Source organism: Zychaea mexicana (genome assembly GCF_025766255.1).
Source record: "Zychaea mexicana strain RSA 1403 chromosome Unknown BDB00scaffold_62, whole genome shotgun sequence".
NCBI lineage: Eukaryota > Fungi > Mucoromycota > Mucoromycetes > Mucorales > Lichtheimiaceae > Zychaea > Zychaea mexicana.
The window spans coordinates 16,952-41,685 of NW_026516725.1; the positions used below are offsets into that span (position 1 = coordinate 16,952).

General features: G+C 37.8%; 7 protein-coding genes across 7 annotated transcripts; 4 read left to right on the plus strand and 3 right to left on the minus strand.

The window, feature by feature from the left end:
* Positions 1–2,727: 2,727 nt before the first annotated feature.
* BDB00DRAFT_834492 (uncharacterized protein) lies at positions 2,728–4,026 on the plus strand. The gene has a single exon (XM_053124332.1). The coding sequence runs from the start codon at positions 2,980–2,982 to the stop codon at positions 3,574–3,576; it is 597 nt and encodes a 198-aa protein (XP_052977361.1). The 5' UTR covers positions 2,728–2,979; the 3' UTR covers positions 3,577–4,026.
* Positions 4,027–7,537: 3,511 nt separating this feature from the next.
* Positions 7,538–8,481, plus strand: BDB00DRAFT_834493 (uncharacterized protein). The gene is made up of 2 exons (XM_053124333.1): positions 7,538–7,818; positions 7,913–8,481. The coding sequence occupies exons 1-2, from the start codon at positions 7,635–7,637 to the stop codon at positions 8,095–8,097; spliced, it is 369 nt and encodes a 122-aa protein (XP_052977362.1). The 5' UTR covers positions 7,538–7,634; the 3' UTR covers positions 8,098–8,481.
* Positions 8,482–11,959: 3,478 nt separating this feature from the next.
* Positions 11,960–12,604, minus strand: BDB00DRAFT_959996 (uncharacterized protein; the record flags this gene model as incomplete). Its single annotated transcript, XM_053129704.1, has 3 exons — positions 12,241–12,604; positions 12,120–12,148; positions 11,960–12,040 (listed from the first exon to the last, which is right to left on the minus strand). Exons 1-3 carry the CDS (start codon positions 12,560–12,562, stop codon positions 11,960–11,962), a joined length of 432 nt encoding a protein of 143 aa, XP_052977363.1. The 5' UTR covers positions 12,563–12,604.
* Positions 12,605–14,486: 1,882 nt separating this feature from the next.
* Positions 14,487–15,472, plus strand: BDB00DRAFT_513601 (uncharacterized protein). Its single transcript, XM_053117674.1, has one exon. The coding sequence runs from the start codon at positions 14,728–14,730 to the stop codon at positions 15,241–15,243; it is 516 nt and encodes a 171-aa protein (XP_052977364.1). The 5' UTR covers positions 14,487–14,727; the 3' UTR covers positions 15,244–15,472.
* A 97-nt stretch (positions 15,473–15,569) lies between these two features.
* On the plus strand, positions 15,570–16,947 carry BDB00DRAFT_789771 (RNA ligase-domain-containing protein; the record flags this gene model as incomplete). Its single annotated transcript, XM_053120898.1, has 3 exons — positions 15,570–15,866; positions 15,998–16,258; positions 16,342–16,947. The coding sequence occupies 3 exons, from the start codon at positions 15,570–15,572 to the stop codon at positions 16,945–16,947; spliced, it is 1,164 nt and encodes a 387-aa protein (XP_052977365.1).
* A 602-nt stretch (positions 16,948–17,549) lies between these two features.
* On the minus strand, positions 17,550–17,885 carry BDB00DRAFT_746114 (uncharacterized protein; the record flags this gene model as incomplete). The annotated part of the gene is made up of 1 exon (XM_053118542.1): positions 17,550–17,885. A coding segment is annotated over one exon (336 nt), but the record flags the coding sequence as incomplete, so codon positions are not given.
* Positions 17,886–20,358: 2,473 nt separating this feature from the next.
* On the minus strand, positions 20,359–22,944 carry BDB00DRAFT_767595 (Dod COI i3 grp IB protein; the record flags this gene model as incomplete). The annotated part of the gene is given in 4 exon segments (XM_053119681.1): positions 20,359–20,546; positions 20,988–21,080; positions 21,096–21,290; positions 22,551–22,944. Coding segments are annotated over 4 exon segments (870 nt in total), but the record flags the coding sequence as incomplete, so codon positions are not given.
* Positions 22,945–24,734: the final 1,790 nt, after the last annotated feature.

The following is a 24,734-nucleotide window of genomic DNA, read 5'->3' on the forward strand; positions in this document are numbered from 1 at the left end:
CACTAGCACGCTGCTATCTTGATAGCCTTATGAAATACTGAATGCACAAAGAAAATTTAACCCAAAATAAGTTACGGCAGCTGTCAAACCTGCTGTTTGTAATTTATTGTAAAAGTACAGAGTATCTGAACTAAGGTTATTGATAATGTTTGCGTGCTGTCCATATCCGACTATCATGCTCTTATATTATCTTGTTTGTAAACTAGTACAGTATATGTATATTGGTTCAGGAAGCTGTCCTTTGTGTATTATTGGGGCAAACTGATCACGATTTGTAGTTTAATCCTCTTTTCACTCCTTTGTCGCCTTCTCTTATGTGTACCAGATATCGCACAATACAAACTCGCTAAAAGCAAAGCAAAGCAATCAAGATGCATACATCAAAGTTGGAACCGTACTCTATGTCGTTATCGTCCTTGGTTTCCTTTAGTAACGACGATGACTAAAGATACATATTGTTGCAGAACCTATTTTCATCAGGGGAAGCATATTAACTGGAAACCGTTCTTATAAAATATAATTATATCACCTTCATTCAATCCTTATTATTTCATTATCTTGTTAATGCTACTACATACTGCTACTACTGCTACTACTGCTACGACACAACGCTCATCACCATCTCACTACTTTGTCGATCATATCCGTCAATAGTTTAGCAAAATAAGACAAGAATGAAGTGATGAACATCAAGGATTTTCCTCAAATTATGCTATCCCCAATTGATTATTGTTATCGCCTGCTCTCCCATCTAACTTGAGAAAATGAGAGAGAGAGAGAGAGAGAGAGAGAGAGAGAGAGAGAGAGAGAGAGAGAAATACCACAGTAATCGGCACACTATTTAAGCACACGTCAACAACTTTTAGATTTACGATTTCCAATTCCGTCCTGCATAGTCTTTTTAACACAAATACAACGGCAACACATGATCAATGACATGACGTTGTTGTGTACGTTTGTTGTTAATACATAAACTCTAAAACCGTTTTACTCTCTTCCTCTCTACTGAATTCCATAAAGGAGCCGAGAAAGTGCAGCAACTATTTAGTTATTCACGGTGACACTCATCGCCACAAATGAATGCAGAACGCTTTTATTTCGTTCCAGTTTTCAAGTTCATGCTGTGTAAAATAGCACTAATAACTAGTACATTGTGGTAAATGATGGGATCATGATCAAAGCTTTAGGGATCAAACAAATACGGCAAAAAAGAAGATTCTAATTCGTGCGTATCATATGTAGATTGTAGGAACCACAGATTTGGTTCATCGTTGGTTTTTGGATGTATAATACCAAATATCTTAGCGGAACTATTACGTTTGGTTTATGGATAGCTCGTTCTCACACATGGATAAACTTCCATTACACACGGTCTCTGTATAAAAGATTGACTATATTAGATTAGTAGCATCAAGGCGTGCGTTGACCAAAAGAATTACACGAAGAAAGGTGGGGTGCAGCACAAACACGATCGTGAGAGGGAAGAAATCCCCCGCCGGGATACCAAATAAGGTATCGAGCGAATGATCTAAATATTTGCGCATCTATGTGATTGACCGTACCTGAAAAAAAGCACACGCCAAAGTTATTAAGGAGTATCATAGTGGTTGGCAAATAGAACGGTCTTTCTTCGTAACAATAACAATTGTCATTAAGTACAAAACAATGAAAGTAACTTCTCAAAGCATATGGAAACACTTTTTAAAGGGGGTGAAAGAAGCAGCAGCATGGACGAACAGGGCGGCGATGAGAAAAAGAAAACCGGAGGGGTGACTAGCCAATGGCTCAGCTGCAGACAGATAGAAGACGATCGACTCTTTCTCTCTCCTCTCTTCTCGAGAAAGCGGGACAACCTGCCCCGTCCTTTGTATTTCTCTCCCCAGAATGTATAGAGTGTAGCGATGATGATATAATGATTTACAGCCGAAACACAAAGCGGGAACCCATGAGCCAAACGGATACGTTGACAATGATCAGGCGGGTGCGTACATGAGCGGTACGACGACAGAATAAGATATATAAAAATATTGTTGTATGTATGTCACATGATTATTGTCATTAAAGGCGCATTGTCGGTGGTGGTGGAAAAGAAAAAAAAAAGAGCGGGTAGGTCGTGATCAATTCACGCGATCAGGGTGTATGGTTTGCACATAACAGAGTTTGGGAGAAAACTGGAATGGTGCAACAGCAACAACGGTGTTTATAGAATTAGAATATTGGAAGAGAGATCGAGATAGGAGGAGGTAGATTATATTAGAGATGCTCCGCGGCCGATACATGAGAGCATATGGATGATAATATCTATATTAAAAAGTAATAAAAGTGCCGATAGCATCATCAACATCATCATCTGCCTTCTTTGTCATGAATATAATCAATGCTGCTCAATGTATGCGAGGAGCAGCAAAGGCGGGGTTGTGGAACGGGCGTCGTTGTAGTACATTCTGCATTGAATAGAGTAGTGGTTGCATAGCTACAGATGCAGTGCTGCAAACAAGACAAAGGCAGCGGATATGTGTGTATTAGTGTTTGGGGAACGAGTGCATCGATGGCGGTCAGGGGAGCATGGAGGTCCTCCCTTCACGCGCGGTCATCTGAAACAGCCAGCCGCCTGTTTCCGAGAGGGGGAGCCCTATGAACTCATGACAACGAGTCCCGATGGCCCTCGGTATCACAAACACATACAAGTAATCTCTCTTGATCTTTGTGTGTATCTTTCCTCTCTCCCTCTCTCCCTCTCTCCTTCTCTCTTCACTCTTTCTTACTCTTTGTTACCCGCTTTCTTCTCCTCTTACACACTTGCACGTATATAAACTACATCGTTCTATTGTATTTGGCTGTTTCTCTTTCTCTTACTGTCTCGCGCCCAAACAGCTGTCTGCACTATTTGTATTACCGTTACCGACTACAAACTGCCCTTTTAGTATTAGATACTACATTATACCTTTCTGAACTATTATCGAAATTTAAAGCAAGACAATGCGAGAATCCACTGCTTCGGGTGATACCAAAGTCCTTGGCTATCCTGCTACTACATCTACCACATCATCTCATCGCCATCATCATACTCGCATCACTGCCACTCCTCGGTATCCACATCAACAACAGCAACTCCATCGTAGCACGACAAATAATGCAGAAATTGTGTCACTGCCGTCAATGAACATTGAAATGCCCGAGAATATGATAACTCGCTCGAGCCCTTGTAATAGCATTAGCAGCAGCAGCATGAGCAGTAGCAGTAGTAGTAATGGCAGTGCCATAGCTATTACCGGTCATCATAACTTGCGATCCAACACATCCAGTCCGTCGTCCAAATCGTCGTCGTCGTCGTCTTCTTCTTCTCATGCATTCCAAGCCCAGTGGCTGTTCTTTAGCAATTCGCGCTGGATCCCATTGGACACCCAGAGCCACAGCAAGTTGGAACGGACGCTGCAGCTTGGCGGCGTTTTTGTAGACATACAAGACAGCCATTTCCCTGACGTGCAGCGCATTAGGGTCTTTCCCGGAGCCGATTACTTGTCGTATCTCGGAATCCGGTATCGCATTAGCCGTGTTCTGCTACCAGCACTGTGACATTATGGTTTCTGTCACTACTGCAACGGCTGCTGTCTGGGTTCTTCTTTACTACACGCTTATATATATACTTTACATACTCATTTACCCTCTTTAATATTGCCTTTTTTCTTTTCTTTTTTCTCACACACATGTCTTTTTTTTCTTCTTATAACTTGTCCCTCCTCCTGTTTCCGTTCGTTTTGCGTCGTTTAATATTTTATTATCGTATTCTTTTTCATTATATAGTATATGACATTCACAGTTTGTTTTGCTGACGAGTAGCAATACTGGCTATCATTATAATAAACATACTTGTAGAAAAAAAAAGAAGAAAGTTCTGCTTGACCTAGTTGAATATTTTAGTGCTGACAACAGCAGGAGCAGCAGCAACTGGGCTGAATGTACATTTATGTGCTTTTTTGTTGTTGTTGCGAGTGCGCGTGAACTGGGGAGAAGGCGAAGCGCACCAGCACCATTTCATCGCAAAAAAAAAGGATCATTTGTCAATGCTGACTTGAAAAGAGAGAATAGCCACACATGTGCTTTGTTTTGCACCACCATTTTCCCATTTATATCTCCACACACAAATAGTAATGTATGTAGTGCACACTGAGGGGGATGATCTTGCCATTCAATCCGCGTCTTTCTTCTAAAATATACCTCTCTCTTATCAGAGGATGCCCATATTGCTCCTAGTTATTACTCAAAGATAAGTAGCTTGTTCATGTTAACTGTTACTGTACGCAGAAGGTTTTCTCGGTTTGCCAAAAACAATTTAGTATTATTGCTACACTACAACAAGCTATCAGGCTATCCTTGATATTATAACGCACAACACTTCGGTACAGACTCTTACTACTTACACCGTGCTGTTCTGCTCCTAGCAAATATACGACATCACATGAGCCTATTTTAAAATAAAAAAAAGTCGACGCATGTGCCAGTAGAGCGTTGATAATCTCTATTTTTTTTTTGTTTTTTTTTGCTATCTGAAAGAATAATTTTGATTATGATGGCACGGGTATCTTTGGGATACATGTATCTGTATTGTCACTTCTGACTACTACAATCACAACAATCACTCATCCTGTGCTGTAAAAGTGTGATATAGACAGGGTGCGTGTGCGTGTGTGTATGCATGTACTACACCATGGCGTGGCACGATGGTGGATGGTACCACAAGGGAAAAAGAAACTCTAATAAACGCGTGCAATTATACTGTCAATTATCTCTTTGTTACCCCAATCTCAATCTGGACTCATGCTTCCTTTGGTCAACTACAATGGAGGATGACGAAAATGCTAATAACACCGCTGCCGAGTGCGTGCGTGCCTGCTTCCGTCAGCAGCGGAGAGATTTATCACAAAAAGTCACGAGGTCAGTTGCAGAATCCTAAACATTTTGTTCAAATGCAAATGATGCATAACATATAACCCCATTTCAAAAAAGACCCCTATTTTCAGCAGATAGTGTCGTTTTTTCATCGATTTTCTTGGGTGAATCCGAACGTGTAACGCAAAAGAAAAAGCGGTAGGTTTGATGTTTGAGGTAGTATTGTTACGTTGCTGTCGGTCAGATTATGTATTTCCCCGAACTACACCACCATCGTCACCCTATGACCCTATAACCTTGTTGAAATAAAGTAGTGATAAGTATCACATACAGTACTATAACAATATGATCTATTTCTGATCAAAGAAAAGGCTGTGTACTGACATGATATGGTGAGACCAAGATGTTATGCCAGCAGCATCTGACCCGTGAAGGGATGTTTACCTCGTCCGATAATCAACCAATCAACCGAGTGTATTCCATACAGATATTTATTAGCAACATATTGATAGAGGATAAAAACGACAGAGTCATCATCATAATCATCATTGTAACTTTCTAATTATACCTGAAACTGTTTATATTATTGATGGAAGAAGAAGATTGTACAATAAGATAGGCACATGGTTAGCAGAATGATCAACAACAATGATGCACTATCATAAAACACACGCTGCTCTTGGCAACTCTGTCCCGTCGTCCGGCCTTTTGATAGAGAACGTATAAGCAGAGTAATACTGCTTATAAGTTATTCTGTGCGTGTAGCAGTATCGATGATTCTGGTCCGGATTTAAAGACGGCGATGTTGTATTCCGATCGTCATTGAACAGGAGAAGTTTGCAAATCGAATGGTGATGATAAATACTCAATCGATATTATTGTAGGGTAGTTTTTTTCTTGTTATCACGGCAGCCAACTTGCCGCTTTTATCAAAGGCACGGGTGGTGGCTGTCTGACATGATGGGTGAACTGTGCTACAATAAGTAGATGTATTTACGCGCAGTCGCTTCCACATAAATAACGCATTACACCCATGATAAGCATACTTCCCAGTAACATGCGCCTCGCATAATCTATAAGCGCAACAGTATGTACCAGGGAAGTTTTTGACTGTTGTTAGTACCGTTCTCTCCCATTCCATCTATAGTACTTGTCAGAAACTTAATGTCAATGATGCACAAGGGCAGTCTCTTGTTTTTTTTTAAAACTTATCAAGTAAATCATATGCTGTCACCATAGTAAATATATCAACACTCAAGCATCCCACTACTGTTTTGTTCCTCCGAGGTCACGGCTTGGATTCGTTGTCGTTGGCGATATGCATTGTATCCCTGTTTAGCTGCTTACACATCATACAGTTGTAACGCCTCCGGTGATTATATCATCTAGAGTTCTTGCAGTAGTAATACGTATTATTGTGACGGGACCGCTACAACGAGCGACCCGTAGCGACGTTAGCCGCTCAACCTCTTTGAGGTGTTCAAGAACGTCAACATCGATTCTGTCATATACGTAAACAATCTATACACTTAAAATACCATCAAGAGATTAATGGTAGACGTAGTCGACTTTCAAACAAAAAGGAAGAGGTTCCTTTTCACACATCTACAGTAAAATCACATTTTTAACCTGTTCTATTGTGGTGATGTTATCTACTCATACTGTATACGCATGCATTTATTTTCCCAAAAGAAATGAATGACAATAGAGATTCTCAAAGTTTGCCATCGCTATATTCCATTACATGTTTGTACCGGGCCGCGGCGATTCATCATCAAGTGCTAAGCCAACATTGCATCAGGCAAGCGATTTTGTTTTTTTATAAACAATGAAGTAAAGCAATGAGTGTTGTGAAAGAGCTCTGAGTAAAATTAGTCTATTTACTAACAATATTTCCTAAGCTAATTTCTGGAAGATACGGAGAGAAGGGATGTAGTTCTTTTTTGTCGACAAGAAGCATTGCATACATTGCATATGGGTTGCAAGGAATACCAGCAACACATGGCGAACATCTAACATGATGGATATCCCCATCTAATGGTTATGTAACTAGTAGAATTATACTGTATTTGCTATCATACAGTACATGCGCTATAGATATCCACAGCATTATATATTTTATTTACTGCTAGAATTGCTATATCTCGCACGTTTCTGCACTATATAACTGAAGAGGCTTCCTCCGAATATTTAAGCTATACCTCCTCTAAAGAGCAAAGCTACATAGAAGATACGACCAGCTTCTTTTCAGGCGATACGCAAAAGTCATTGGGCAATACATAAGGACACTCATAAGAGTAATGTAGCATATGGTACTGATAAGAAGATTGTCATAAAGTTTGTCTATAGTACATGATATATCGTAACAACAAACTAAGATCGTCTGCTTTATAATTTGTGTTAGGAGTATCTAATCCAGTATATCGCCAATGCAAAAACCGCCGCATGCAACCAAAGAAAAACATATTGTAAAGAAGACAAGCGTCCATTTACGCCGAATTTGCCAAATTTTGCTACAAAGGATAGATGCCTCTATTTCTCCAACATCATTGTAGAACTGATTTATTTTTCTCGTATGTCAACTCATTATCGAACTCAAGTTAATTAGTTTCCATAAAGTTTACCGATGCTTAATGCAAAAAACGGGCTTATCAGATCAATCGGACTTTTATCCTTCGATCTGTGTGTGAAAGAAATAAATAATATGGCACCATCTATGGCAACATCGTTTTCTTCCAGCAAAAATGTCAGCCGACGATGAAGAAGCCAACCTAATTACTGAACAGAGACAAACACCTTCAAAGTCGGAACAATGCAAGACCGTACTGATTTGGATTTGGCGAGTGATTATTTTTGCCATTACGGGTTCTTCCAGTGTGGCCGTTACCAGATCAATTATGCAACACATTCTCGGAATGACCTCGCCAGGTTGGTTTCGGTTAAATGGATGTCGTCTACATTTGCAGTTGCTAACTTTTTTTTTCTCTGGGGACACGCGTGAATGCGTGTTTATTTTTATCAGATAATTGGGTATATTATGCATTGTTCTTTGTATTGGAACTGATAGTTTACACGGTCATGATTGTTGTCATTGGATCTTGTCTCGGCCAATGGCGGTTTTTCTGTCTCGTTGCTTGTAGGATGTGGGGTTGGCTGCTGCCTGCGCAAATTCGAGAAACGCTTCTTATTCGACTTCAATCAGATTAAAGACAGCTTTGAAAGGCATATCTCACGTCGCTTTTGGTTAATTTCGGCAATCTCCTCCTTTCCCTAAAACCCACCACTATTTGTAGATCCTATATTCCTTCTTTCCTCTTTTTCGTTACCCGCGACAAAATGTTTATACCGTATCATTCTTTCTTTCATCTATTTGTTGGGCTTCAGCAGTAGTCGAAGGATTAAAAAAAAAGACGCGTACTGAGCACGTTGCTTAAAGATTCTTAGTGATTGGTATACGCGCGCGCTGTTCTACGCGTATGCGTGCAATAACTAAAGTACGTGGTCAGATATCATACGTGCGCCTTTGAAGTTCATTTTTAATTTGGAAGAACAATCGGTGGTATAGTATACCACTTTCTCGCTTAGTATATGCACAAGGCAGTAACAATGAAATAATAACCTTTTGAGCCCGTCTATTTGCAAGGGATCGAATGCTGCCAACTTTGAGTCTACATACTCTTCATCAAACCTTTATACAAATTAAAAACAACAAGGCTCTTCTCATTATATAGCCATATTAAACAACAGCAACATCGCACAGCTATAAACATAATTATTATCTACGAAAGAACCCTGTATATACATATTGAGCTTTAGCAATGTATGTCGTGTTATATAATTACAGTACTATCATACCGTTTATTAAAAAAGAAAATCTCATCAAGAAACATGCTATATCTTAAACTTTTTAACATAATCTTGCACTAGCATTAAAACTTCAAAATAGCTATCGCACATACAGTACATCGATTGTTCTTTTCAAAAGACAAATGCGAAAATTAACTGTTGTTCTTTAAAACATGACCGTGGTAAGTTTATAGACGACGCTGCATTGTCAGCACTTAATATAAGTTGTACATGGATCAACAAATATGAGCGCTATATTGAATTGTCATAAGAAATTGTAACTGTTCCACATAGGTGCAAAAATAGAGGAAGATGATGATAGTTTAAGCATAATAGTTGAAAAGAGCAGAAGACGTCGAGGGAGCTCCGTATCATTTATATGATACGATGCATTTCTCTTTTGTTTCTCTTATGCAATAAAGTCGACGCTCAAATGTCATTAAATTGACTAGAAACACGTTCTTCGTCTGTGCATTTTTTTTCTAAATGCCACAAATACAGTATTAAGTGTCGAAGGAAAAAAACGTAGTTTTGCCACGTGTGTACATCAACCTAAACTATGATATGAAACGCAATAACGGCTCTATGTATCATAGTATCAGAAATTCTAAGGCTTGATTATTTGTATGTACTTTATGAAATATATAGTGACATAGCAACGCATACTATAATGTCGGCGACAATGATGGTTTTTGGTAGTAGTATCAATGTATTGCACCATGCTTTTTATTCTGATCAACATTAGTAGTTGTCTTGTGATTATGAACCGAAATATGTATGAATAGTAAGCGTGTCTATATACATACATACTTGCTGGTTGTATGTATAACTACAGTACAGTTGTTTCAAGAATAGAAAGAACGAGCATGTCCCATTATATAAACTGGTTAATTTGATAGCTTCTTAAAATGTTGTATTCGCCTATAGATGTTTAGTGCACATGTTCTTTTTGGTAAGTCGTCGCGACGATGTCAGTTGTAAGTTCAGGAAGTATATTTCTCCACAAGAGTGATGGCTTCGGAGTTGGTGTTCTTGGGAATAAGCATCTATGAAACGCCACATCCTTCCTTAAAATCGTCTAATTAATGTAGGTACTTTGTTTGGAGGCGAAACAGTATACAAGAACTTTGGTAAGTTTTCTTTTGAAGCTTTGAAAATGTGTTTTTTTCTCTTTGCGTTTTCTCTTGTGCTCTTCTGGCGCTTTCTAAGTGGTGGCATCTGGTGGAAGGAAAAGGGTGTGGTCCATCTCATAGCTCTTGCGAGCGACAGTGTATATAGGCATTAGATTCTAGCCAAATTGGGCAATTTTACGTGAATATTGTTTACCGAAATGTGCATCAATTTTCCCCTTCGCCTGCAAAATTCTGCCAAACCAGCCGACTTTGACGACTATCCTCTCCTTCCCAAAACATTTTTAGAGAAGTTAGCCAATTGAAGTAGACTAAATATGCTTAAAAAACAATTGATCTGGTTGCTTTTGTGGTATCTTTTTTTGATGGATGCTGATAGCTTTCAATTTTGGGGAAAATTTCGGCAATTATAGACGAAATACACCATATTTATGCTCAAAGTAAAGTCTAATCGTGGTCGTAGAATCTTCCATTAAATAGTGAATGGTGCATAAGGAATTTTACAGCCGGTATATAGTCTGTACCTTTACCTGTATGTCGGTCGCTGCTGCTACAGAAATATAAATTCACATATCATAAATCATCTACATGTATGTTGATCGATACCTCATGTTACAACACAGACGCATTAATAGTCCCACACCAGCATCTATATAACTCGCCATTCATTCCAATGATACTCGGTATACATAGACAATTAGAATTCTATCAAAAGAAAACGTTGGATATGCGTGCTCTCGTCACGCAGTGATTATACGCGGCGGCAGTACTAGTGATTCCAGTTCTTTGCATTTGCATTTGCATGCATTAATATCTATAAGAAAATTTTATAGTATCTGAAATAACGCCTTGGCCATCAACATTTCTTGCTCTCATGTGGCGTCGAAATAGAAAGATCGGCAGGTTGTCTGATTGCCTACAGCAGGTATACATAGCAGCAACACTTATCATCAACACATGATGACTATCAAAAGTAGGGTTGGCTTGCATTTGCAGCATGTAAATAAAAAGAAAACGTCAACGCCATTTAAAGTGGCATGCGGTTATCTTGGGATTGTTTATTGGTGTCAATATGTGCGTTAGTCGGGAGGAGAGAAAGCATTGGGATTTTTAGCCCACGTATGTATTTACTAGATCTTCTTGTTTCCATAATCTTGCTGGATGATGGACCTGTTATAAGGTATATGAAGAACTGATCGACTTGATACTTTAAAATCAAAAACGTACACACACTCGCCCTTTTTCGGCTATGCAGACTAGCAATAGCATAGCTTGGTTCGGCAAAGGACGTACGTGGTGAGTTTTTTCTCTATCTTCCTTGGCAGCTCTTTCTCTCTATCTCTCACGGATACACTATTTATGCACACTTCCCCCTGCTTCTGTTTTTTCCCTCATCAGGCGATTCGTTAAACAATTTATCCATACAGTCAAATTCTGCGACGCAGTTGAAAAAAGCAATGTCACGCGATCCAAGCAGTATCATACCTTCCATTCGCTCCCTTTTGATTTTTATTATTTTGACAGATATATAGTAAATGGGAATTATTATCGGCGTGGAGGAAATAAAGATGCTGTAAATATACACACTATTCGTATCGAAACTCGTGTATCATATGTAGAATAATCGTGACTGTAGGTGCCAAAGCCGTGATGATAACATATATGTATATGCTCGCTGACGATCCATCTCGTTCTCCGCACGGTTACCACTGTAAGAGAAGACCGGAAACAAAGAAAAAAAAAGACTTTTTTATTATTATTATTTTTCAGAGATTTGGATGTAATGACGAATAATACGGATCTCAGCACTGCTGAAAAAGTGCTTACAGAAGCAAGTGTTCTGAGCAAAGAACAAAATAAAGGGATAAAACAGAATATATAGATAGAAGGCGTTGCACGTTGTGCATATGTTTTTTACGTAAAAATGATGGAAGAGAGATGATGATATATTGCTTTGGGGAACAGATGTGAGTGAGTGATGAGTGAGGGAAGTATACAAAGGGAAAAAAAAGACACACAAATGGAGCGACAGTCGTGGTCTTCCATTTAAAGTACAACTACTACTGCTATGCTAATTAATTGTGTATGGACATCTATATGAGATACCAAGTAATGGGGCCGACACCCTGCTTGAACTCGCCAACGACTCTTTCAAATACGTATGGCGTAAGATCCTGCATTCAGCAAAAATAAAGTAACGAGAGAGATTTGAGTGATACGCTCTGAGGATGTGAACGAATGTTATGGTCTTACCAAGTCGCCGTAGTCACAACCAGGACATGCTTATCAAAGAAAAATATGAATTGCTTCAATAGTTATTATATGCCTCTTAGAGTACAAGTGATATTATGAAAAGAGTGTAAACGATGCCTACCATCATTGATTTCAAGGTCCATCGAACCTGCTTCGCCTTCAACACGGATCTTTTTTCCGCACCATGAACTTACGGCGTCCATATTGCCGTATTGTGCGTGGTTCAATGCAACAATGCGCGAATTTTTGTTTTCTTTTTTTCCACAAGCGCCGTAGGGCCCACCTTCTTTTGCTGGAAAGAAAAACGTGCCTGTTCCGTGATACTGTTTGCCGTCACCACCTCGTTTTGTAATAGGTGCGGCATGTGCTACGATATTGACAGTGATGAAGGGTGCTGTTACTGCGATCAAGAGTAAAAGTAACGCAAAGGTATTTCGCATCATCGTTATCCGCCGTTGTTACAAGAAGAAGAATGTGTATTGAAGGAAATTGTAAAGTTTGCTGTTCACTTTCTCTTCTGCCACCAGTAGAGAATTCACACCTTTATATACTGTATGCACGAAGCATAGATAGCCAAACCCCCTTGCACCGTTTGGCTTCCGCCCTACCCCTTTCTGCGTCTGGCGCTTAGTATAAGACTTGTTCTGTTGTGTGAGATGGATAGGATCTTTGTACTGATGGCTATGATTTTCCGTTTCCTTTTGCTTATCTTTACAGAGAGTCTTTCTTTGTAATCCGAGAAAGATGCTCACCGGAGAAATGCTGTTTAGTAGTAAAAAAATGTGCCTTGCAAATGATACTTGCTGCGAACGTCAAAGGATGGGTTGAGTCCTGTGCCGTTTTCTTAGTCCGCCCCTTTTCACGGAGATGCCGGACCAGCCAAATGTGGTTACTACACCCGACACACATAGGAAGAAAAAGAGAAGGCGATCTTCCTCATACATTTTTGTCTATAGTAGCCATTGCTGTTTCTGGATCGCTTCCACTCGCTATTATGTGTATGTATGTGTTTCTTTTTGCAAGGGGGCCGGATAAGCAAGAACGGATTCCTGTGTTTCAGATTATGATTCCCTTCTCTCATTGTCCTAGCGCTTCTCCTCACTCCTTTCAAAATTCATTTAAAAAAAGTAAAACTGACGTAGGGGTTTGTCAAGCAAATGATAAAGTACATGGAGATGAGAAGCAGCATTTTTCACTTTGGACCGTATCATTACCAGAATCAAGGGGTGGCGGATTTTTGTACTTCAGCGGCAAAGTCGGCGGCGGGCAGCAGCACAAAAAAAGAGGTCACAACATCATGCAAAAAGCTAAAATAAGACGTTCCATTCGTCGAGAAATAGGTCCGATTCAAGATGACAAGAATACACCTTTATTGCCATACATACTAGCACATTCGCATCCGCTATGTTGTAATACTTGTCGGTGGCTAGGATGATGTTGTAGTAGCTTTTACGCTTTCACTCGCTTAGCGAATAATACGGCCACTCTAACATCGACGCATCTGTCAGTTACATCCTACAACAAAGGTCGTATCCTACTTGTAGACACTGTTAACGGATTAGGAAACGATGATAGTAACTTTTCTTTGTGCTCACGGCGATGAGCCCCTATTTCCAAGATGTAAACATAAAAACACAGCAAAGTTAAAATAGTCCACATGAACGTAATAAGTAACTTGCTACCATGAACACTGTAACTCTTTACAAGTTCGCTATCACGTTGTACCACTATAGTATAGCTATAATCATGGATCTACTACTTATAAATGACGATGGGCTAGCAACTAGCATTCCTCACTAGAGCCTCACTCATACGTAATACAATAATAGCATGGTGCATATTGTACTATACGCGGGGGGGGGTGCACACACAGAAAGGACATATTGAATAAGGCAGACAAACAAGCACCGCAAGCAGCAACCGTGCAACATATTTTCCATGTCCGTTTCCTTTTGGTCACAGCACTGATCACAGCACAAGTCTTGGTAACGAGCCGTCATTTGCCATTGCGTAATGGTAACAAAGTGGTTTACGAGCCCGCCGAGATAGCGCTTTCAATTCAAAGCATCTCTATCTTCCATGGACTTCTTTATGTCACTCTCTTTACACTCATACCTATTATATAACTTTTGTACAGTCACAGCGAGATGACCTAGTAGAACTCTTTGTCTGCCATTCGCTGATAATCTTTCGCCAACTATCGTATGCTGAAGGATCGTTCAAGAGTGAGATTAATTCATGTGCCCTTGAGAGTATGTTTCTTTTCTTGCCTTTTAAGAACTGCTTTTGCTATTTTCCTATCAAACGTATTACCTATCAAACGTATTAAAGTTTCTCTCGTTCTTTTTTAATTTAAATGGTGGAGGATACTCTTTTCTTTCTTAAAAAGCGGTGGCGACGCAACGCTATATGATAGACAATTATAGAGGTGGCAACATCTAAACGCCTCCTGTATATGTCCGTAACTTGTTATAAGCGCACTTGGAAACAATGCCCTTGCTCTAAACCGATCGCCGCGGTTTTTGTGTTGCTGCATTAATCCAACAGAAGGGGGTGGGAAGTTAATCTTTTTATTTACTTGTCAATTTTTACTGCTATTCTACACACGATGGCGATGAACAATAACAGGAGTGGAATTACTGCTACTACTACCACTACTGCTAATACAGACGATCTCGACCTCTCCTCCCAGCTTGATTCCGTGTCCTTTTCTACACCCGAAGAAAGATTATTGAAACAACTCGATTCCAGTGCTCGGATCAACTCAGTATTTCAACGTCCAAAACAGCAACCACAATCGACAGCACCAGTAAATACATCTGAGTGGAATACGCCGCTTCGTCAATTAGATTCTGCAAATAATAATATTATTACAACGAGTGCTGGCCATGGTGATGACGGATGGGGCGATCTACCACCTGCCTATACGGCCATATCGCACAACTCAACGTTTGGCTTTAATTCGATTATTGAAGCCGACCCTTCGTCGCCTGCTACTGCTAGCGCTAACACCGCTGTCAATCCAAACTCGGGCTTTGCACGGTTTCGCAATGCGCCTGTATCATTCACAAGCACGCTACAACAGGATATGCAAAGCAACAAGAACGACGGAACAACAAAGTGAACAAGATAATCAAGCATCAAAACGAAAAAATATACCCACCACCTCTTCAACCCTTGGCTTACTTCTGACAAGACACTCAAACCATGCTTATTTTATCCTTTTTTACCTACGAGAAGAGAATAAAATAGCGACTTTCATTTTCTTGATATGCTGTATCGCACTGATGCCGTCAATATGAGTCATGTACGATACTGTTGCGCAGTAAAGCTGTTGTGCTGCGTACTCGACAAGAGTATTATAAATAAGTGTAGTCATTCCCGAATTTTTATATTTCTATCTTTAATACTCAACACACACCCACTTGTACGCGCCCGCACGTCTACACAATGGATTCAATCCCGACGATTCAACTTGCTAATGATCACACTGCGATTGAAACCTTGCTTGAGATCCAACGCAACGATCCAAAAAAGAAAAAACTACGGTCCAAGGAGTTTGTGATTGACGACGGCAAGATGACTTGGCGCAGTTGGACCATGCGCGAGCAAATTTACAAAAAGAAGAATAATGGACTGTCGACACAGGCACGCGGATTGTTTACGACGACTGTAGGAAGCCAACATGTCGTTGCTGTACGCGGATACGACAAGTTCTTTAATGTGCTTGAAGTAGAATCCACTCAGGTATCCTTTTGGATTGAAGAGGAGGGTCGGGAGAAGTTACTTTATTAGACAAATATAGTGGCAGGTGCTTTTTCATGTATGTATGAGACGAAAAGAGGGCGTTGATTACTAAAGTGTATATATGCATATAGTGGCCAGATCTGATGTCGAAAACACGAGGACCTTATGAAGTTACAGCTAAGGAAAATGGATGCATTATTTTCATCACGGCCCTATCAAAAACAAAGCTCGTCGTCACGTCAAAGCACTCGCTTCCTGATCCGCAAGACGACCCTACTGCTCACGGTGGTGTTGGATACCGGTGGATGATCAAGCATTTGGAGAGCGTCAGCAAGACTGAAGCCGATCTAGCAAGTTGGATATATGACAAGAAATTGACCTTGGTAGCAGAGGTAAGCTATACAAAGCCAATGCGAAAAAATAACGGGAATAAGCTTCTAATAAGACGTCATAAATATATATAATAAAACGACAGCTATGTGATGATCAATTCGAAGAACATGTCTTGGCATACAATGAAAAGGAAAGCGGCCTGTACCTCCATGGCATCAACTACAACACAACACTCCTCCACACTTTGCCCAGCGCAACGGTTCAACAGGTAGCCGAACATTTTGGCTTCCATCGCACTGAATTTGTCAAACTCGAAACCATGGAACAAGTCCGGAAGCTGTCCGACGAGATTGAAGAAACAGGCGAGTTTCAAGGCAGACCCATCGAAGGCGTGGTCATCCGTTGCAAGCGGGACGAGAAGGATTTCTTTTTCAAAATCAAAAATGACCATTATCTCTTGTTCCGAGAGTATCGAGAAATCACCAAAGCGCTGCTTGATGTTGATAAGGATACCAATCAAGTTAGCGTCAAGGCAGACGTCAAGCCGCGCTGCGAGTATGAAAAGTCAATTTACTATGTGTCTTGGGTCAGAGAACGGATCGTGGACCACCCAGAATGGTTCCAGGATTATAAAAAGAACAAGGGCATTATTGATGTGCGGGAACGCTTCGAGCGGTTCTGGCAAACGGCGGATTTGAAGCAATTAAAGGGGGATCCAGTGTGTGGCATTGCTCAAGCGAAACGGTGACGATTATATCAACACATACATAATTTTTGTTCCTCTGTACTAATTATTATGTTTATATCGTAGTGAAACTTTTACACAATCTTGTAAATGCCTTGGGATATATATAAATTTCTGACTCTTTAAGCGGATGCTTTTGATATGATTCACTAGTATAAATGTTTATCCAGTTTTCGCCGTCATTATAAAAACCATATTCGTCAATTTCAGCAGCTACTGGTGCGTCTCCTTTGCTTCGATCATCTTCTGGTTCTCCAGGGCTCACACAGTCATCAACATCTTTTGCATCACCAAATAAATATACTGGAATCCTTGATTTGCTTTGATCACCACGAACAGGTGAGTACCATGTCGGTCTCTCTCACTCTGTTTTGGTATTGCCTGGTAACGGGGATTTAGGTCGACCAAACTGTTTACCTATTGATCGTCGTCTGTTTTCTAACTCGTCGATTGCAGCCTTGATATCATTGGCATGTCCTTCCATCTGTGTCTAGAATAATAGCAAACAATAAATGAGTACATACATATCCAGCCATATTTATTTTGCGTTGCATTTTAGAAATATTTAAAACAAATGACTTCAAAGCAATAAACGTGTCCATTAGAGATTCCAAACCAGATGTACTTGTAGGAAATCCAAACTTGTATTGGGGTATCGCAACATAAAGTCCCTTTCGTATTAAATGCAGTGACGAGATTTGGCCTTGAAGACCACAAATCTGAATGATCCAACCGCTCGCCCTCTCTGCCGTAGCGTCCTCCAATGTACAACCCAGAATGCCATCAAGAACGTCCTTCCCTTCACGTAAGAGCTTTCCCAGATCATGAAAAAGTTTCGGTGCTGCTGGTTCCATCGATGCTTCCCCAGCACCAACATCATATTCAACCTTTTCAGTATCGTATATGAAACGTAAGTCGATCTTGAATGCGCGAATTTTATCAGCGTCGTACAGCTCGCCTTTACTCGTGGTGCTAATAGGATTAATGCTTTCCCCACTAGCAATAAAATCAGTGATCAGTTAACCAAATGACGGTTCCTATTTTCAGTTTACGGTAATGTACCTTTGAGTCGGACTACGCCATTTATTGACAAGATTGCTTCAATGATCGGGCCCCATATTTTCAATAAATAGTCATATTCTGTCCAACGTGATACTAAAGTGCTGGTGAAATAAGAATGCTGCTTGTCAAACACGTCGATACTATGTAGAGATCAAAAATATTTTATCAATTCAGAACTTCAGTTATCAGCTCAACAAACGCACAGAAAGTAGTATTAACACATACAAAACTTCCATGACACTGATAATCTTGTATAAATGATTATTCTTTGTTCCGCTTTTCCATTTTGCCAAAAAACTTCTTGCAGCCGTAAGATCGTTGTTGTTTTTGGCCAGCTACACGTATATAAATATATAAATGACAGTTAACAAAGGTTGTAATGATATATTTATATAAACAAAAAAAAAGATATTTGACATACAGCAGATACCAATTTCCAATTTTTCGTGACTTCCAATGGCATTCTATAACTTGCTACTTGAAGTTTCGACAGTAATAAGTCAGATGTTGTATCAAGGGCGTGCTCAGCAAACCATTTAGCTTGACCAGTATTTGATTGATCGACAAGGTCAAGGATCGAAGATAAACCAGAGCTATACAAAAATATGCTATGATTAGTATATGAGTTCTAAACGTATTTGCAAATAAATAGTAAAGTTAATCCTACCTCATCAGTTTACGATCTGCTTCTGATAATTTTGTGCCTTGTTGATAAGTGTCATGAAGATCGATCGCACGTCTCTTGATCACTGTTCCAATTGAAGGATGATCGGGATGCTCTGTTGCGTCGTCAGCATAAAGATTATCATGTTCACGCTAAAATAGTTACATTAGAATATCGAAATGTCGTTATATACGCTTTCATTTAATTAGTAAGTTACCTTTCTCGTGAGCTCAGAACTTGATACTGATATTGGTGTTGTTGCTACTGGCGATGATGATGATGATGATGATGTACCAACTAGTTCTGCGTCAAGTTCAGCAGCATATCGTTTACTTTCGATCAAAGATAGGCAATGGGCATTTTGATACGCGCTTCGTCTTGTCAAACAGTTTAGCCGAGCAGAATCAAAGGCGGATTTGAATTCGTTCTTAAATGCTGTGGTTTTAATGAAAGTTGAAAGTTCTTCACAGTATGCTTGTAATGCGAGATGATTACGTCGTTTGTACTGGATTTGAAAAAAAGAATCTTTTAAGCACGTTAGTGCTCCTTTGGCATCAGTTGCTGTCGTTTTATGATGTGCGACAAATGCTTCAGCTAGTTTTTCCACATCCGACCCATCTTGTGCTTCAAGGGAGGATAAACAAGGGTCGAATCCGATTTTTGGTTGTGTGTGTTCATAATGTTGCTGCTTTAATAGCAGCATAAACTGAAACAGAACCTGCGGCTGCAGCTCCATAAGCTGCAAGATTAGTTGTCGAAGGATCAAGACCAACTTGTACTTTTAATCCTTCTTTAAGGATTTGAGTTAAAACATTTGCAAGAGAATTTACCTTTTCTTGATCAATATTATTTTCATCATTTCCAGCACAATATACAATAGATAAACTATCAGAATAATAATTTAAACAAATATATTTAAAAACTAAAGTAAATGATAAAATAATAAATACAAAAGAAAAATATTTTAAGAATTTTAAAATAGAGCTTAATAATTTTTTAAAGTTTAAATTGATATTACTATTTCTTTTTAAACTAAACAATATTACTGCTAAACTAATATCAATATTATCATTTAATAATAAGATGTCTGTTAATTCTTTAATATTCATTACATGTTCAGTTATTGTACCTGCTTCATTTTCTACGAAAGCACTAGCTACTAAAAGAATTAAAGAAGGTGGTAATAACTAGAATGAAATATTATTTAATCGAGGGAAAGCCATCAATTTTATTATCAATTCTCTGTTTAAAGAGAATTTTCTCAATATTTCTATTGAGTTTAGACTATGTCATCAATTGTCAATCCTTACAGGAGCAAATGTTGGGCACTCGTGTCTGGATTATTGCTAGTGCAGCTCACTGATTAGTCGTTGAACTTTCTTAAAACAAATTTGCATATATAGATAAATCTATATACGAATGCACTGATTTAAGCATAGCTGCAAATTATCTTTCATAATAAATACTTTATGGCCATTTTTAACCAAACGGCCCTGATAAAGATTTAGCTGAGCTTTAATACCCAATATCCCGGGCCACGCAGCGGCCCTGAATTCAGCCAGCGATGCCGGGGCGAGTTCTTAAAATAATTTATTATGGGAAGACCTCCTTGTAATTCACCCAATGCAAATCCACACCTCACGATGTGGCAGGACTATATTTATATAATGTATATTTTATAATAATTTTTAATACTCTGACAATTTTTCTAAATGATCCCAGTTATAATATGTTCGTTTTCTATTCATTCCTGCTTTAATTATTTTAATATTATCTCGTCCTTGTTCAGTAAGATGTTTTCGAGATAACATTAGATTAACACAAAATTTAAAATCTAAATAATTTAGTAGTTTACTACTAAATAGAGGATAAGTGTCTAGGGTTGCCCTCATTTCGCTCCGAACAGAGAACCCAAAATAGTTTTGTAGAAATTTAAAGTCCTCTCTACTTGGATCGAGATAAAGGCGCAACGCGCCAAGAAACTTCCTTTTCTGTACACACCCTGAGGTGTTGCATAAATAACAACGCGATTGCGAATAATAGCTGATAGTGGAATATTGTTCATTTTTTGATAAAAGCAGATAAAATAGATGAAAAATACTGGTGTATTTTTCTTTCAATCTTTTATTATTCATGAAGTGACAGTTTCCTTTTATATCAATCCGAGCGAGCTACCATGGAGGCGTTTCCATCGGAGAAGCTGTTACCAAAATTGGAGGCCTCCAAGAAGCCCTCTTTTGGAAGGAAAACGGAAAATTTATTTTCCATTACTACATTAGGGTATGGTGTTCTCTGTTCGGAGCGAAATGAGAGCAACCTAGATAATTAATCAATGTTTTTAATTTAGCAGGGCTAGTTGCTGAAACAGTGTAGTACTCGATACCTTCATTATGAAGAGAAGTATTTAGTTCTACATTTTAATAACTAGCAATAGATTTCATTACAGAGTAATAAGATAATTCAGTACTTGGATCAGTTATTCGTTGCTCAATTCGTAATCGAGTCTCTACTCGATTTTTTCCTTTCCCATTATATGATTTCTCTCGAACTTTTACATCAAATGATCCATCTGCATCAATAAATCCAGATAGCCAAGCATTATTAATAATTGGACTAGTATCTACATCATTACAAACAATTGGTTCTGTACTAAAATAATTAGTATTAATCCATTGAATTAATTTATTAAATTGATGTACTTTAGAAGTCCGTAAATAACCATTCATCAGATAAATAACATTTTGTAGTCCATTAATACTACTAACTGTTAATATATAAGCATGATTTTCTGATTTATTTGAATAGTTCCTCCAATTAATTTTTGTAAAGCAAGTACAAGAGGATAATCTTTATTATGAAAGGTAATATATAAATGAGGTGTATACCGCTTACCACTTGGAGTATGAGTCGTTTTAGGAATCCAAATAGATCCATCACCTTCTCATAATCCAGCTAGATAGGCACCAAATTTTTTATTAATCTTGGGCCCTACGGTCCTAAAGTTAACTGACTCAGGACTTTTGGCCTTGAAATAATTTAGAGAAACAAGAGTTTAAATAGAAGAATACAAGCATTATATTTTGTATAATCAGGCGCCCCGATCATTAAAGGAACAAACCAGTTCAGTAACCCCATATCTTTCGATATGGACTAGACTATATCTTCACCCTTTTATGGTTAAAGGGGCATCACGTATAGTCTCTGAGGATCCTACTCCACCGCGTTCTGCAGTGTTTGGTTTCCTCTGATTGCCCTATTGTTTCATACTTAATAATTTCACCCGTGCTTAAGAAGTTAAGCACTAGGTTATTAAGTCTTTAGGGGTTTCCAGCAAATAGTAATGTTATAATCATTATAATTACTCATAATGACGGCAACTTATATTTCAATTTATTGATTATAAAAATCATTTAAATGATCCCAGTTCTAGGTTGTTCTTTTTGTATTCATATTGTTTTTAGCTTCAAGACACATTAAAGCACTACTTCTAATTAAATGTTTTTTATCTAATTTCAAATGTAGTACTTTAGACCATTCTAAATAATTTAATTGTTTTGAAGAAAACATTGGATATTTTTTAAAATAGTTATCAACTAATAAATTAGTTGCATTACTTGAGTATTAACAGTATAACTAAAATATTCTTTTTTATTAATTATTCTTTGTCTAGATAATAGATCAGTATGTAAAAATTTAGCAATTAGTTCTATGATATTTCTATATGAATCTAATTCACCATGATTATTTTGTTGGAATTTCTAATCTATAGAACATTTAATTCTTTGAATAGTTTTAGATTCTTTATTTTCAATTAAACTAACTTGAAAATAAGCATCTGCATCACTAAAACCAGCGAACCAACTATTACTATTTAAACTACTTAAATCTAATTCAGAATATTCAAAAATATTTCCATTAACATTTTTATTATTTAACCAATCAATAAGTCTATTAAGAGCTTCAATTTTAGGAGTTCTTATTTTTCCATAGATTAAATTAGTTAATTTTAATAATCCCGCTTGATTCTGAATTTCGTATAATACATAATTACCTTTTTTAGGTTTCTGAATGAATCCACAACCTAATACTTGTTGTAGTTTTTCAGCCAAAGGTAAATCAGATAAAGAGAATACGATTCTAATAACAGGATGTGTTAATCTCCCTTTGTCAGTTCTTTTTTTAGTGGGTACAATAATTGAACCATCACCTTCGATAAGTCCTGCTAAATAATAACCTAATTGATTATCATTTTGATTAACATTGTTAGTAGAATAATTTTTAGTAGAATTATATAAGAGAATTTTTAGTCCCGCCGGGGGCCTCGACCCCAAAGGGATCTCGGCCCCAGGCTAAAGTTTGAATAAATAGAGACATCAAGTTAACCGAGATTTGTTTTAAAACCAATTTCATTGAAACATGGCTTTTACCGAATCCTCCAATTAAACCTGGCATAACCATGGTGAGATAAGATATCAATTCCTAAGTATATCTCATACTTATTTTGTTATAAATTAATAAAAAATAAATATAATCCTAATAATAGACTAAGAGTTTGAGAACCAATTAAAAACACTAGAAGAAAACTATTTTGAGCTAATAAATACTTAGAATAATATTGGAATAAATTTTGTACCCATTTAGGAAAGTTTTTAATATTTTTTTCTCCATAATTTTGAAAAAATAAATTAAAACTTAATAAGATACCTACAAATAATCCAATAAAAGCGAAGCATGCAAATGAAAATCCTGCACTTTGAAGAATATTATTAAAATTATTGTTTAAATAATCAGTTTCTAAAATTGAACTAATTACACAGTCTGAAGAATTAGTATTTGGGTCTACTGATACATTATTCTCTTTGAAAAATGTATCTGTAGTTTCCATTAACGTATTATCTTCTTCATTTTGTGAAACACTATTTGACTTATTATTTACTTCATCATTTTGTGAAACATTATCTAGTTCGGATGAATTAAATGTAGTTGAATCTTTATAAATTAATGGGTCATTATCATTTTCTGCAGTAGAATTTTTGATAGATTCTGTTACAATATTATCGTTAGAATTTTTTGGATCCCAGTGATCATGTTTAGAAGGTAAATTAGCTTTAGATTTTTCTACTTCTAATTTTTCCATCTCAATTCTTTCATTAGATTCGATTTTTGCCATTTCGATTCTTTCGTTAGATTCAAGTGTTTCTTTATGCATTTTCTCATTTGATTTGTTAGTTGCTTCACCGTTATAAACAGTGGCTGCTCCTGTTGCAAGACCGGCAGATCCGGCTCCCATCAGGATAGCCCTAACAATTGCATCTTTACCAGGCATAATGGGTTATGGTAGTAGCAGCTAAAATTTTAATCCGTTTTACCTTTGAACTTGTTAGCACTTATTTTCTTAGCATTCACTTGAATAAATGAATGTTTTAGTATTCACTTAAATAAATTATTTTTAGCTTTAGAGTTCCACTAGTTATTTTTATTTTTGTTTAAAACATAGTCATATTATAATATTAAAAATGTTTTTTTTTTATAAGATTTATGAGATATCAGGAGATCAATATCTCCCTCCAAGAACCGTACGTGCGACTTTCACCGCATACGGCTCCTCATTCTACTTGTCTACTTTCTTTTCAAATCATTTAGTTTCAATCCATCATATAATCCGCTATGGATTTTATCATGACAAACTCTACAAACTGGGATTTGTTTTCTGTTCATAGCTTTCATTGTGGCAGTGAATCCTTTAGGTTTTCCTCCCAGAGATTTAACATGATGCATCTCTACTCTTGTTGTAGAAGAACAGATGATAGATTCCTTATGTAAAAGACTCTTCGATCTTAACCCGAAGTAAACTACTTCTAGTGGATCTGGAGGGTTAACTAAGAATTTCCGCAGTGGAAGATATGAGTTAAGAATTCTCAGACTAATTTGTTTCTCTTTAGATCCTTCTCGATCGATTACTCGAATATTATTTCCAAAGTATCTGATATTAACGCGTTTTGGTTTTTGTTGCCCCCACCAATACTCCCTCTATATGAGCAATCTACAGCAGCTGACAATCAAG